Source organism: Pygoscelis adeliae, unplaced genomic scaffold, assembly GCF_000699105.1.
Source record: "Pygoscelis adeliae isolate BGI_AS28 unplaced genomic scaffold, ASM69910v1 Scaffold36, whole genome shotgun sequence".
Classification (NCBI taxonomy): Eukaryota; Metazoa; Chordata; class Aves; order Sphenisciformes; family Spheniscidae; genus Pygoscelis; species Pygoscelis adeliae.
In genome coordinates this window covers 3,363,608-3,378,192 of record NW_008824934.1, presented here as the reverse complement: position 1 = coordinate 3,378,192, position 14,585 = coordinate 3,363,608, and the positions used below count along the sequence as shown (strand labels likewise).

The 14,585-nt window shown below is 43.5% G+C and overlaps 2 protein-coding genes across 2 annotated transcripts in view; both read right to left on the bottom strand.

The window, feature by feature from the left end:
* Nucleotides 1-719, bottom strand: part of APITD1 (apoptosis-inducing, TAF9-like domain 1) — a 3,626-nt gene extending 2,907 nt beyond the window's left edge. Inside the window, exons 1-2 of the mRNA XM_009325275.1 lie at nucleotides 644-719; nucleotides 150-349 (exon numbers count right to left, since the gene is read on the bottom strand). Coding sequence (XP_009323550.1) covers nucleotides 150-349; nucleotides 644-719 — 276 coding nt within the window. The remainder of the gene's footprint in view (nucleotides 1-149; nucleotides 350-643) is intronic.
* A 912-nt stretch (nucleotides 720-1,631) lies between these two features.
* The window catches only part of LOC103917975 (kinesin-like protein KIF1B), a 110,763-nt gene continuing 97,809 nt past the window's right edge, over nucleotides 1,632-14,585 (bottom strand). The window contains exons 50-61 of the mRNA XM_009325203.1: nucleotides 13,544-13,619; nucleotides 12,928-13,107; nucleotides 12,726-12,791; nucleotides 11,488-11,606; nucleotides 10,000-10,069; nucleotides 9,498-9,632; nucleotides 8,585-8,774; nucleotides 5,273-5,403; nucleotides 4,629-4,762; nucleotides 4,190-4,289; nucleotides 2,532-2,654; nucleotides 1,632-1,946 (exon numbers count right to left, since the gene is read on the bottom strand). Coding sequence (XP_009323478.1) covers nucleotides 1,827-1,946; nucleotides 2,532-2,654; nucleotides 4,190-4,289; nucleotides 4,629-4,762; nucleotides 5,273-5,403; nucleotides 8,585-8,774; nucleotides 9,498-9,632; nucleotides 10,000-10,069; nucleotides 11,488-11,606; nucleotides 12,726-12,791; nucleotides 12,928-13,107; nucleotides 13,544-13,619 — 1,444 coding nt within the window. The 3' untranslated portion in view covers nucleotides 1,632-1,826. The remainder of the gene's footprint in view (nucleotides 1,947-2,531; nucleotides 2,655-4,189; nucleotides 4,290-4,628; nucleotides 4,763-5,272; nucleotides 5,404-8,584; nucleotides 8,775-9,497; nucleotides 9,633-9,999; nucleotides 10,070-11,487; nucleotides 11,607-12,725; nucleotides 12,792-12,927; nucleotides 13,108-13,543; nucleotides 13,620-14,585) is intronic.

Sequence of the window (14,585 nt, the reverse complement as noted above, 5' to 3'; positions counted from 1 at the left end):
GCTCCGAGGGAGACCCGAACCCTCCCCAGCAACCGTCACCGCCCCGCGACGGGCAGAGGAAACCGCCGCAGCCGCCCCGGCCCCCCCTCCACGCCGTGGTGCTAAACAGGGGTGTTGGAAGATGCTTTTCGAGCGGCGAGGAAAACAACCGTCCCGCGGTCCGGACGGACCGCCAGGACGCGGACCGCAGGAGGCCGCGCACGTTCCCCTGTGAGGCTGCCACCTTGGGCACGGCCCGGTTGTAAGCAGCGATTACAGCAGCCGCCCTGCTCGAACAGCTTGTCAGAGCTACGCGTGGGCCGTGAAAGATCGTCCCGCTGCCGGCAGCTAATGCACGTGTCCGGCGGAGCTACGCGTAATGCAGTAAGGGAGATGTGGAGCAACATCAGCTGGTGTCCCCATCCTTCCCTTATCGCTCCAGTTCAAATGAGATTACGGAACAAGCGCTGCTCGTGGTGAACCCAGTGAGGCACATACTGCTTACCCTGACTTAGTAGTTGTCAGGTTTTAGACGAGATTCCAGATAGATATTTTTCGCAGCGCTAATATCGTTCTAAGCACTAAAATAGATTGGTGGGAGTATCCCGTTTTCCCCTGAAACACAACGCCTGTGCACACAATAAACTGGCAAAACTGTTCCTACCGTCCGCCACGGAAATCTTCAAATACAGTTCTCCTGCTGGAGAGCCTAAACCACAAACAACTACTAAAATGTTCATGACCCTCCAGTTATCACTATTGCCTGCAATTTGTCACACATTTATTTTACAGAATTCCTAAATCTTACAACATAATTTGCAGAAAAGTTGCTTTAAATTGAAGGTAATCTTTTGCTAATCATACAGATATTCAACTAATAACTAAGTAGCTGTCTTAGCAGAAATAAATGGAGCAAAAAATTAATATAAAAATCAGCATACAGCACAAAATTTAACACTTGAGAGGTTTTGACAAAAAAAAAAAGATACAGGCACCCAGGTGAATTTGCAGAAGTCCTGAAGATGATTGGTGGTGGCATTGCAGGAAGAGGATATCAAATACAGCCAACTTTGCATGCTATTGCAGGTATTTTTAATTGCCCCATGGGAAGAGGAGGCAAAGAAGCAGGGAGATTTGGGGAAAAGAGTGCAAGCACACAGCTAAACCAACAGTTTATGCCAGAGCTTAAAACTGGGAACAACAGTTTGAGGGAGAATGGCTTGGTGACAGGAGTATCAGTCTTGACACCCGTGACCCCCATTCAAGTTTCTCCGTGATCCATCCCACCCTTCACCCCTTTCATAGAAAACAAACAGAGCTCACAGTGTGCAAGACTGTGTGCAGGTGTTAATTAATCTTTAAGATTAAGGAATTAATCTTTAAGAACCAAGCTACTGCCTGTTATGAATAAACAACGACAACCAAAAAAAGACCTTTACCTCCCTGGAGTCTTCTGTAGTGTTACTGTGCTGACTGTCTGCCATTCTCCACTTTAGCAATTACTGAAATGCAGTCATCTCTATCTTGATCCCTATGAGTTTATGCACTATAATACAATAAAAATATCATTATAAAATGTATTCTATTAAATACTGCACAATGACATTTTAGCCAGTTTTGGCCAGCAGCAGTGGAAAGAAAACACCTCAATGCATTTATAAGGAAATTTATTTAGCTTTTTATATGAGAGATATATATATATTTTGACATATATATATATGAAATATACCCACAAGTTATTACAAAAGTGTCCAAACACAAGTTCTAGCACAGTACAGTAAAAAGTGGTATTCTAGGAGGAATATCTGAGATCTACAGTATCTTGGCTGCAAGAGGAAATATTTCCATTAGACATTGTAGGCAGAAGAGGACACACTTCCTCCATGGCCTGTCCAATTAGTATGGATAAATTCACCTGGCTTCGACAATAATTCATATGTATGTGCACCAAAGTAATCACGCTGAGCCTAGAAGAAAACACACACACAAAATAGACACATGAATATCAGTCGTAAGAGTACTAGAAGTTGCACCTACTGATACTTGACTATAGGAATTCTAGAAATGAGATCTGACTCCAATATTGTAACATTCAAACTTATTTTCTCATTATTAGCAAAATCACTGCAATGAAACACTTACTAATATCTCGTAATTAAGAGTTCTGTAGAAAGACAAGTATATCATTTCTGCTAGGTACCAATCTAAAAACCAAGCACTTACATACATCCAAAGGTTCAAAGATACTTACTTCTTTATAAAGCATTTTGATTCAAAGATATCATTACCCTGGGTTCACAGATGGAATACTAACACATGCTGGGCATTGTCGTACCAATATCTCTGGTGTTCTTTATCCAGACATCTCATAGTATTTTATTGCCATGAATTTCAGGTTAAACAGAATTATATTAGGCAATCTATGCCTTTATCTTTACAATGTTGGAGTGATTAGGACATATTGCTATCATGGCCTTTAGACCAGTATTTAAATAACAACATGATGATATTTCAGTAGCCAGAAGATCTGCTACACTACTTCAGGCACCTACCTGAATCAGGTTAGCTGGTAATATTTCATGCCTGTATCCATCATAAAAAGAAAGTGCTGTAGTGAAGCAGGGCATAGGGATACCAATCTGTACTCCAGTACTGATTACACGTCGCCAGGAGTCCTGGGAGAGAGGAGAAGAGCCGGGGGGGGGAGAAAGAAACTACTCAGTGCTTGCTCAGAGATATGTGCAGGCATATGAACTATTCTAGTGTAATAGCGTGTGCTATTTCACGTTATATGAAATCTAGTGACCAAGTCTGAGCAAATGCAGCAGTAGATTCCTGATTTTACATAAACAAGGTTGATCCAAAATAATGGCAAGTAAGATAGTTAACAAACAGCACAATAGAGTGCAGACATATACTTCACATGCAATCAAACCACAGCCTCGAGCAAGGATGCTGTTCTTTCACATAAACACAATCAGTCCATCCCAAAAGCATGAACACAGCGGGGAACATACTGAGCAATCACTGAGGCACTTTTGGGACCTCTAACCAAGCACAGTACAAAGCCCGCCCAAGGGCATAAGGGGTCAGCACAATACTTCAAACAGACATGTGGATAATCCTCATTTCAACTGTACATCTGATTTAGTAACCTGCATGGAATATTCAGCTTCAGTTAAAAGAATTATTAATGATAATGTGACTTCTTTGTTGGTCAGATAATCTGGTTTTAGCTCTGCCTGTCAGCTCTGTCCAAATCAGGACACTGTTTGGACAGACCTAGGTCTAATGAATGGCGGGTCTGGAACACTGTTATTTTGGTGCTACTGCAAACGATGGTAATAGAACAGAGCTTTATACTCTGTACAACTGAAATCCAAGTGCAGAGTAGGCACAAGATACAGGGCAGTGATGAGAATGTTCATGCAGGCGAGACATTTTTTCCTCACATTGTCGTTCTTCAGAATTGCTAGATTTCTGCCTAAGGCTCTTCTGTAATTATAAAATGGAAACCTTAAGTTTTTGTAATAGTAGTTTGGCTAGTATCAAAGAGAAGAACCATGACACAACAAGGACTATATGTTCATTTGCTCCTGTATTATCTTTATGTTGACAGTACAAATATACCTTGCAACTTTACATGAGACTTCACTTGATGTATCTGGATGCTGATTTATAAAGTAGTGCTTCAGTGATGCAGGCCCCTTTTTTTTCCTTCATTTAGAACTAACATTCTCCAACTTTCTGATGAAATAGAGGCAAGAGGCATTTGTAGGCACGTATTCAAGGACAGGTTGCTAACCCTGGTGTCTGGCAAAATTCTAATTTGGACCTCAGTATAGCCTACCTCATCACAGTAACTTTCTTGTTCAATTTCAACTAGCTCCACCTACGTAATTTTTTTCCTGTCCTGATCCTGTAAGACTGGTATGTTCTTCTAAAGAAGGGTACCTTGAAGCCATAGATGATGAATTCCTACACCCACACATTATGTGCATACAGATACACATACACAGTCCCAAAGAGCTTGAGGATTGTTTAGAGATCTTTGGGATTAAGGATGCTGTATAAATAGGTTTCAAGGGTGTTCTCTACCTTTTCATTTTTCAGTCTAAATATACTTGTGAAGGTAACTCCTGGGGAAGAAGCTGAAGAAGTCCAGACTGTGAACTACTGTTTTTATGCTCTTCCTTTCTTGGAAACTCACCTGACAGTTTTCAACAGCTGTCTTAAAGAAATCATCCAACAGCAAATTCTGGAGCTCAGGGTTTCGATCAAAAGCATCTTTGATTTTTCCCAGGAACACACTAGGCAGAACACATGTAAACCAGGAATAAAACTTCACAAGTTCCAACAAAGGCCCAGAATCCAAAACTTACAGTGTCAAAATTTGACTCGGCCAGACTCAGATTTCAAACATTGAGAAAGGTGCAAACAAAACAAAGACCGAAGAAAATCTGCAGTAGCTAAGCCACCAGAAAATTGGCTTCATCTGGTAACCTTTAGTGCCGTCTACAGAACCAGCCTCTCAGTATCTTATCAGCAGATTAACTCCATGGATTTTCCAAGAAAATCTCTAGGCTTGTCAGTGTAGCACTGCATAAACCAGTAACTCAGCAACTAAGTTACCTCCTCATCTTAATTACCTTCTGATGATGCAGCCTCCCCTCCACATCAGCGCAATGCCACCGTAATTCAGTGTCCAGCCAAATTCTTTGGCTGCTTGTCTCAGCAGCATGAAGCCTTGAGCATATGAGATAATCTTGGAAGCATACAGGGCCTAAAAAAACAAATTCACATTCCAAGTGAAGTCCCACAAAGTTGAACGAGAAACTTCAGAGTCTGCTTGCTCTATTTAGTCCACATCTCATCAGGGATGAGTACAGTAGCCACATTCCAGCTATTTGAGAACCAAAATATCCTTTCTAATTGTTGGAAAGTTTGGTCTCAACAGAGAGAGATCAAGAGCTGTTATCCCCATTACAAAGATGGGAGTGTTGAGGGGCGAAAAAGTAAGCTCCTGTGCATGAATTACGACCTCTGCACCCAGCTAGTTGTCACTGCCCACCATGGCTTAGACTTGAATTCCTTCAGGACTATGCTTTGGTCAGGAAAGGAATCGCATTACGCTTTGTGGACATCACTGGACAACACACAATGGGACGGCTGGAAGCAGGAACCAATTGTCATGAAATGCAAACACAAGAGCTCCTCACCAGGATTTACAGCATCCAAAACCTGCTTTGATATGCAGCTTTAATACAGCACTCTGGCAAGCACAATGGCTCACCTTGCGTATGTCCTCCAGAAAGGCCTTCTTGTTCCCACCGAATTGAGTCATTTTAGGCCCATCCAGCAGCTTACTGGCCTGTACTCTCTCATCCTTGAGAGAAGACAGGCACCGTGCAAACACAGCTTCACCTTTAAGTATGGTAGGAAAGGGGAGATAATTAGAAAGTTCAGCATCACTGTCAAGGTCTGAGATACTTGTCCTCCAACACACAGTGAGAGCACCACTGAATGATGAGCCACATACATAGTGAAACAGTCTCACATGGGAAGAGAGGTGCACGAATGAATTATTTCAACAGCGTTACTGAGGGACCAAACTGCCAGTCAGCATAACCATCAGGTAAATATTGACTGATACAGCTTTCAAATGATAAGTAAAAAAAAAAAGCCACAAGTCATCCACACGAAAATTTATCCTCAGGAACCTTCACCAGCTCTTAGTTTTAAGAATTTACTTTAAAATCTCTTCCTATCTATAAAAGACAGTGTTGCACTGCAGTTTAGGGACAGGCAAGGCTGAAGACTTCACTAATTATTGTATCATGCTTTAAAGATAAAAAAACTGTTGCATAAATGCCAACTCACATTAACTAGATGTGCTTTGAAATACACACATGCAAAACGAGCAATTAAAATCAAGAATAAATCAGCAGGTTAACTTATAAGAGGAAATCAGTTTTACAAATCTGGTAGGCCTATAACACTAGTATTCAGAAGCCCATAAGAAAGTTTTGTAACATCACTAAGCAGGTTACTAAATGTCATTCACCAGAGCTAAGGAGTTAGCCAAGCAGTATCTTCAGCTCCTAAAGAGAAAGTCTGAATGCCAATCTCTTGATCAGTCAATTCCTAATCATGCTGGTTTAAGTTGTACTTATTTGCAATTGAAGACAGTATTGTTAAATGGCGGGGGGTGGGGGGGTGGGGGAGTTTCCTTTCCAGGGTCTGCAGACCCTTTTCCAGAAGGAAAGCAATCAAGTTTATTAGAGTCTTCATACTGAATTTTTCTTCCACTTTTAAGTGAGTTCTGAATTACAAACAAAAAAAAACCCAAAAAACAACCAAAACAAACCAACAAAAAAAAAAAGATGAATGAGTAATGTTTCCACAAGATTCTGTATCCTCCCTGCAGTAGGATTAAAGGACCGTATCAAAATCAGAACTGGCTCCTCTCCATTTCTGCAAAAACTTCCTTCTACACTGGGGAGGAGAAATGTAGGGCGAAAAATCAGGAGTAGCATGACTCTGCTTTTACAAGCAGAAGTCTGCAAGTCATGCTCATGCAGTAAAACCACACACACAGCAACTGCCCGTGTTTGTACAAGGGCTATGGCACATACTTCCCTATCAACTCATCGTTACCTAACAGCGCTCCCCTGGCATCACAGAGACTAATCAAGGAGTGTCTCCTCCACCCCTGATCTTTGCAAGAACCCCAAACAGGAGAATATTAACAGCATAAGCAAGAAACATTGTTTCAAGCCTAGAACTGAAAGACTATAGCTGTAGTAGAATATTAAAACCATTTACAAAACTTGTTTTGTAAAAAATATGTTACTGGAATGCAGCCATGTTTCTCTGATAGCTCTCACTGCAGTTACTCTCTTTTAGCCTACTGAACATAGTTTGTCTTATCTTCTAATACAACAGGACTTGACCAGCCAAGGCAAAGGAAAAAGAGGTAGAGAAGGCATGAAAATTAAAGCAAATCCAAGAGCAAAGAACCTGTTGAGTCAACTTATTTACTCAGTGAGAAAGTCTACGTTGGACCTGTGGTAAAAGAGCACTCTAAACGTGTTGCAGCTGTATTACAACTCCTGTGTCACAATTCCATTCAGAGGCCAGGTTAGATAAAAGGGGAGGTAGAGACTGTTAGGTATGCATGTGAGCAGGTAAATTCTCACACTTTAGGGATATAATTCAAAGCAATTACAAAATACATTTCCATCATCTTAGTTTGGCTTTGGATCAGCAGCTTTATTAGCCACAAAACAAAAAACAGCAGCAGTCCAGAGTGTATAAAGGAATGCCACAATCAACTGTTGCAGTGGAAAAACAGCAGCCACCATCACAGGGTAGCAGTCTGCTGCTATTCCCAAAAAAATCTGTGCTCCTCAACCCATACAGTCCAGCCCTCATGTTCCTGTTTAGTCACACTAATGCTGGGTTAGCTAAGTTATACTGAAACAGAGAAATAGAAGACTGAGGTAGACATCTGAAAAATAATCTTATGCCTTCAGAGAAGTCTAAATACTTATCAAGCAGTGGTCAAGCAACGAGGTTTTGAGGGTGTCCTGCCTCCTTTTTTTTAAACATTTTTAAGGCTATGATGGGATTTGGAAAAGCAGATAAGGTGGAGGATTACTGAGAGAACATTGCATCAATCTAGCATGACACTTCTAGCACAGTACTTATGTTCACCTGTCACCAAGCCATCACCAGTGCTGCGAAGGCACCATGGACAAAAGCACGATAACAGCACCACTGACATTTGAGAAACAAGGTAAAAACAAGCCCAGCAAAGAGAAACAGTAACAGCTCTCAAGGGCAGAAAGACTGCAGCAGCTACACCCAGAAAAGCCTCTTCTGTAAGCCAAGCCCGAGTGTGGGCTCATTTCTGAGATTACTGTGTTACCATGCTGTGCTGGTTTTGGCTGGGATGGAGTTAATTTTCTTCACAGTAGCTAGTATGGGGCTGTGTTCTGGATTTGTACTGGAAACAGTGTTGGTAACACAGGGATGTTTTTGTTATTGCTGAGCAGTGCTGACACACAGTCAAGGCCTTTTCTGCTCCTCATCCCACCCCACCTGCGAGCAGGCTGGGGGGGCACAAGAAGCTGGAAGGGGACACAGCCGGGACAGCTGACCCCAACTGACCCAAGGGATATCCCACACCATATGGCATCATGCTCAGCACATAAAGCTGGGGGAAGAAGAAGGAAGGGGGGGATGTTTGGAGTGATGGTGTTTGTTATCCCAAGTCACCGTTAGGCGTGATGGAGCCCTGCTTTCCTGGAGATGGCTGAACACCTGCCTGCCCATGGGAAGGAGCGAATGGATTCCTTGTTTTGCTTTGCTTGCATGCTCGGCTTTTGCTTTACCTATTAAACTGTCTTTATCTCAACCCACGAGTTTTGTCCCGTTTACCCTTCCGATTCTCTCCCCCATCCCACCTCGGGGCGGGAGGGGAGTAAGCGAGTGGCTGTGTGGGGCTTAGTTGCCAGCTGGGGTTAAACCACGACACACGCTCCTTATCGTGATGTGGTACATGCAGGTAGGAAAGAAGAGGCCAGATCGAAGAACCAGTTACCTATGAGTGTGACAGGAACTCCATATTCCAGGGCGGAAATGGCTGTCCACTTTCCTGTGCCTTTTTGTCCTGCGCTGTCCTTGATCTTTGGGAGGAGATATTTGCCATCGCTGTCTTTGAATTTGAGAATATTGGCTGTGATTTCAATCAGGAAAGAGTCCAACTCTGTCTTATTCCATTCCTGAAATACCTGGAAAAGGAGAAAAATTGTATATATATATATATACACACACACTGATTTACTGTGTACCTACTGTATATATTGATTTATTGATAGATGTATACATATACATACGTATATGTATACATACAGAAGGGGGTCATGCTATCTCCATTACTGGTTATTGGTACCCTGCCACATCTACCAATGATTTCAGCACTGCTGACAGGCCATTGTGCAGGAGCCCTGCGCTGGAAGGAGCACACCCCAGGCTCGGAGCTGCAGAGCACCCATCTCCAACTGGGAAGGCAGAGGCATAGCCCATCCCGTTGCCTACCATCATAGGCACTGAAGGCTGGAAACACAACTGCTCTTTCAACGCACATTATACTTATCGACCTGCTTCAACAAGGTCTTTGCAAGATTTGCCTGCTCGACTACAATGCTCAATGTTTTACTAGATTTTTTCAGGCAAGGTAATCCATATCTCTACACAAGAATGTGATTCCTGGGGAGAAATCAGCTGTAGAATGGGAGAGTTTAGACAACTTCTATAAACATTCAGATGTATGTGCTTGCTGCTCCCTACCTCATTTGAAGCTCAGGAATATTGTGCACTGCCCCTGGCCGAAGGCATGTCAGAAAAATTAACTTCGTGCACATACAGCAGCTTTACCCAAGCCCAGCTGCCTCCGTCAACGGCAGACAGCCACCATGGCTCAAGAAGTCAAGACACGAAAAACTACAGATCACCTTTGACATCTCATCATGCTCCATGCCCACCGCATCTTTCATCAGGTGATAGGCCTCACAGATCAGCTGCATGTCTCCATATTCAATCCCATTGTGCACCATCTTCACAAAGTGTCCAGCGCCCTCATCTCCTACCTGTCAGGAAACATCAAAAAATGCCATCAGCAACAATGCTGTCACCACTTCCAGTGTTAAATACCTGCCCATGGCTTCCTTCCGCCTAAAGGAAGGAAGGAAGCAAGCCCAGTGCTAACTGAAAACACTGTGGGTCACGGATCCATTTAGCTCCCCCAGCACATGACCCAGCCATAGAACTTTGTCTTTCCATCATATGGGATAAGTTATGAGAGATGGTAGATTTGAATTGAATGCAGTCAGCCAGAAAATCAACCCACTAATGTCACTGGTTTTATTAAGGACAAACATGCATGAGCTTCAGCAATCAAACTACCTAAGCATGGATCTAACCGCAAGTTAAGGTCAGTATCAAATAAATATTTACCCAGTCACAACAAGGTTCCCCAGATCCCACTTTAGCAGCAATGCTTTGAAATATGGTCTTGATGTGGGGCCTGTGGGGAGAAATAATATGCCTCAGCAGATAGGCAGAGGACACAAACACCACAAGAAAAAAATCCATTGGTATGATGCATCCCTCCGTAACCTGCCAAAAGGCAGCTTGGGGTGAGGGCATGTTGGCAGGTTGATAACCCACCACACAGCACCGTCAAATAAAATGTATGTTTTTCCCAGAACTAGACACTGTTTGCAAGAAATGGGAACAGCCCACGTCATGCTTACAGCACTGTGCAGACAAGCTTAATGTACCTAAAGGAGCCCAAATATTATCTTCTCCATTTTAGAAATGGGGAAATAGAGGCAGGTTATGATACAGGCTCAAACTCAGAGAGGATCTGCTCTGGCAGAGCTGAGACAAAATCCCATTCTGTTCAATAGTCACAAGAAAAATCCTGGGTGATCTGGAGGAGGAGAGGGACGGAGGGAAGAAACTCCACAAATGCAAGTCAGGATATAGTTATCTGCATTACTGCAGCAATTAGGAGCTTTTGTCATTGCCAGGCTCCCCAAGTGTAGTAAATTGCTTAGCCAACAGGACAGCAATACAGAATGCCAAGTTTGGAGCAACCTAAAGCGACCACTGGGAGAGGAGCATGGGTGGCACATGGGCTGCAGGTGCTGTGAAAGAGGGGGCGACAAAGTTCAGGTAAGGGTGGCAAATAGAAGCTGTCTTTACTGAGCTGTTTACGGCAAAAAGATGATCAGACAGCAGATTACTGTTATGCTGTTTCTGGCTTTGTGCCGTCAAATTTGAACAGGCTGATATTGGTATGAAATGTTAACGCAAACGGACAAGGACTTAAGAGATTCTAAAGCTCAGGTAAAGCCTGGACACACCTTTTCTTTCTACATTTACAGAGAGAATGAGCAACCTGGGATAAAGTCTAATACGAACACTGATGTACAGTCCTTTACAGTAACATGAGTACAAAACAGCAGGGCAGCATGGCAGAAACTTGCAAAAAAAGTAATGTATTCAATAGTCAGTACAAACATGTACTGAAGCCTCCTTTTATAATGGGTGTCACTGCAGGGATGTTTGCTGCTGCCTGTTTCATGGTTGACACTTTCCAAGTGCACAGGGCCCCAAAAGAAAAATCATAATCAAGAAGTAGTACTTTTTTAAAATTTAAGCAAAATTCCTTTCTCCCTTCAGATTTCTGTAGGTACTACTTTTGCCTGTGAATTCCTGGAAGAAAAACCTACCTTTGTTTTGCCTGCCATGAAAGCTCAGCACTGCCCCGTGACCCCAGCTAGGTTGAGAAATCTTGAGCCTTGAGGAAGTGAGATGGCTACATATCTTGTTTTCTGCCCTCCCACGCCCTCCTCCTTCCCTCCGTCAGCTCTCAACGTGAATAGAAGACGATTGTTGCAGACCATTCTGAGGAAGAATATACCAGCTTATGCTTACCAGGCTTCTTTGGCTCCTCCTGGCATGAGTGAAGGACCATATCTGGCACCCTCCTCTCCACCACTAACACCGCTTCCGACAAATAAGATGCCCTTTTCCTTTAGTTCCTTACAACGTCTCTGGAACAAAGAGCAGAGCAGCATTATTTAATTTCTTTTAATGCCAGAGCCTTACAAACAAAGGTTAGCAATTCAGACCTAAAATTATGTTTTCAATTCTGCTTTGGACATGCTAGAAGACAACCTTAGAGAAAGGTTGTACACACACCAAAGTGAACATTAGGAAACTTCCTGTTGCTTTGACATGGATCCTTGCAAAAGAGACACGCTGAGAAAACAAAGGCCTTATAAGCACCGGATAGAAAAGAGCAGTACTGAGGCTGGAAAAGGCTCAGAATTAAGTGTCAGGTGATACATGCTGTGTGCAAAGATGTGGGGGAGACAGATTAGGCCCAAGATGGAGTTGCCGAGTTCATTGCAGAGTGAAGGTGCAAGCATGGACAACTATAAGGGAAACTAATTCCCTCTGAGTGGGAGAGAAGCACAGGCTGAGATCCATAAGGGAGCTGCAAGCTCCCCAAGTATTAATCCTCATTTAGTACCTGTTTTTTACTCTGGCACGGCCAACTCACTTATCCAAGATCAGGATATCAAAGCAGAAAGACTAATACCGGCACCCCTTCTAAGATTCAGAAGTACCGATTTGAATGCAATATTTTTATGTAAGCATCCCAGATATGCTAGCATAACATCTGTAGTTACAGCCTGCTCACAAGCAGGCTTTTTTTTTTTTTTTAAAAACAGATAATTAGTCTGCTGTTTTCATTACCAAGACAGCCAAACCAGCAGTTCTGTCTTACTGGATTTTCCCGCGGTCATGTAGGATTGAGATATAACAACAAATCTATAAATATCCTTAGATTTTCAAATCTCCCTGAAAACTCTTTAAGACTCTAACAGGAAATTTTCTAAAGGCCTTCAACTCTTTAAAAGACGTCAGTAAAAATATTCTTTGATGATTTGGGCACCTTCTGTAAAAATATACTTATAGAACAGTCCTTAACTACTGTAACAATTGCTTTTTAATAGGCTGCATGATCTAGTTTTGCAGAAATAACTCAGTTTGGCCTTCCCTGAGCAGAGGAGAGATGACATCTTATTGACAGACTATTCTGATGATCAGAGGAGAAAGAATCACTTGTACTTTATTTGTCCACTTCGGGTAGGAAACAGGCTTACCGTGGTATCTCTATACTCAGAATTCCCACCATCAATTATGATGTCTCCAGTCTCCAACAACGGCACCTGCCAAAAATAAATCAGCATTTTGGTTTTCTCCATGCATTCAAAACCTCATTAACGACAAATAATTGAGAACTTCCAGAGGAAACTTCTCCAAAAGACAGTTAGAAGTCACAGGTAGAAATAATGTTTGCCTCACCAATTTATTGATGAAGTCATCCACTGCATTTCCAGCCTTCACCAGCAAGATAATGCGACGGGGCTTCTTTAACTTAGAGACCATCTCTTCCAGGCTGTGAGCACCAATCACTTTGGTTCCCTTGGCCTCATTGGCCAGAAAGTCATCCACTTTGGAAACCGTCCTGTTAAAAGCACAAACCTGGGGGAGCAAGAAAACATGTTAATAAAAGCTGCCAACAGAACAGTTACTTTCGCTCAGACTACAAATTATACAAGCAAGGTTCAACATCACATGCGCTCCCACTTCCACCTTCCCTGAAGACATGGAGCAGGGATGAACCTGCAGCATGTCTTTGCAAGTGCCTTGGGAACCTATGGTTAATGGCCAAGCCCAAAGCAAACTTCAGGGAAAAAATCATACATAACTAACACACCAGGTGGCTAACTTTGTACAGGCATGCACTGATGTTCTTCTCTGGAAACGGGACAAAGGGCAGCCCAGGTTATAAGTAAAAGGAGGAAACAACACCCATTAGACCATCACAAGGGAGGGGGGGAAAAACCCACAAAATGCTCAGCTCCAATCCCAAGTGCTAGTGAGTCAGCCTTTCTGAACAATGTTTTCCTTCGCTTACCACGAAGCCATGGTCGTTCATGTTCAAAATAAGGTTTTGACCCATCACAGCCAGTCCAATCAAAGCAATGTCAGCTCTGGAATGTGCAAGAACAAAAATGCCAGGTAAGTCTCACTAGCAGTGCTCTAGCACTAGCACCCATACCCTCTGTCAGGCTGTTCTGATCTTGCCAACTGCTAGGCCAGCCCACCTCTTTCTAACAAATGCTGCAGCACGTGCTCCGAATTGATTCTGTAAGCTATTACAAGAAATCCTTGTGGCTCCCAGTCAGTCCAGCAGACAGAGTGGAGACCAACACAGAGCATGTTTCAAGTCACCAAGATTTCTTCCCAACTGCCAAGACACAACTGGATGAATAAGAAAAGTAAGCTATCCAAAACATCGCGCTAGGAGGCAGGGAGTAAAGTGAGTGGCTCTAATATGTCACCAATGGATCCAGCTCTAGCACAGCTCCATATTTAACAGATGCTGCAGTAGAACATCATGCCCGAACACTACACCATTTTTTTTGCTTCTGCAATGCAAACTGTCTCAGATTTGGGGTGAGCAAAGAAAAAGAGGGAAACGGGATATTCTGCTAGAGGCTGCCTAATTCGGCTTGCAAGGGGCGTGCATGCAGAGAAACCCATCCTGCCTACTTCTATTCCTCGGGTCGGGAACAGATTTCCTGCTTCACGGTCACGACCCCAAAACTGATTGCTCACGGATTTTGTCCAAAAGTCTCTCAGCCAACCGGCTTATTCTCCTTGTTGGTTCGCCAGCCGCCGCAGAACCTCTAACGGTGAAAAACCAACCCGCCGTCAGGCGGCTCGAGGGCCCCGTCCTCTCCCTCCCGGACACACCGCGGAACCGGCCAAGCAGGAAGGCGGCGACCGCACGGAATCACCCGCTTCCCCCACACCAGCCGGCCGACGAACTAGGTTTCGCAGAAAGTCACTCGGCAGAGGCGAGAAGCTTAGAAGGGCCCCCGCCCCCCCCCCAGCCCCCCGGGGGCACGCTCCCGGCTCTCCCCAAGGCGCCTCCCCCCTCGCCGCTAACGGTC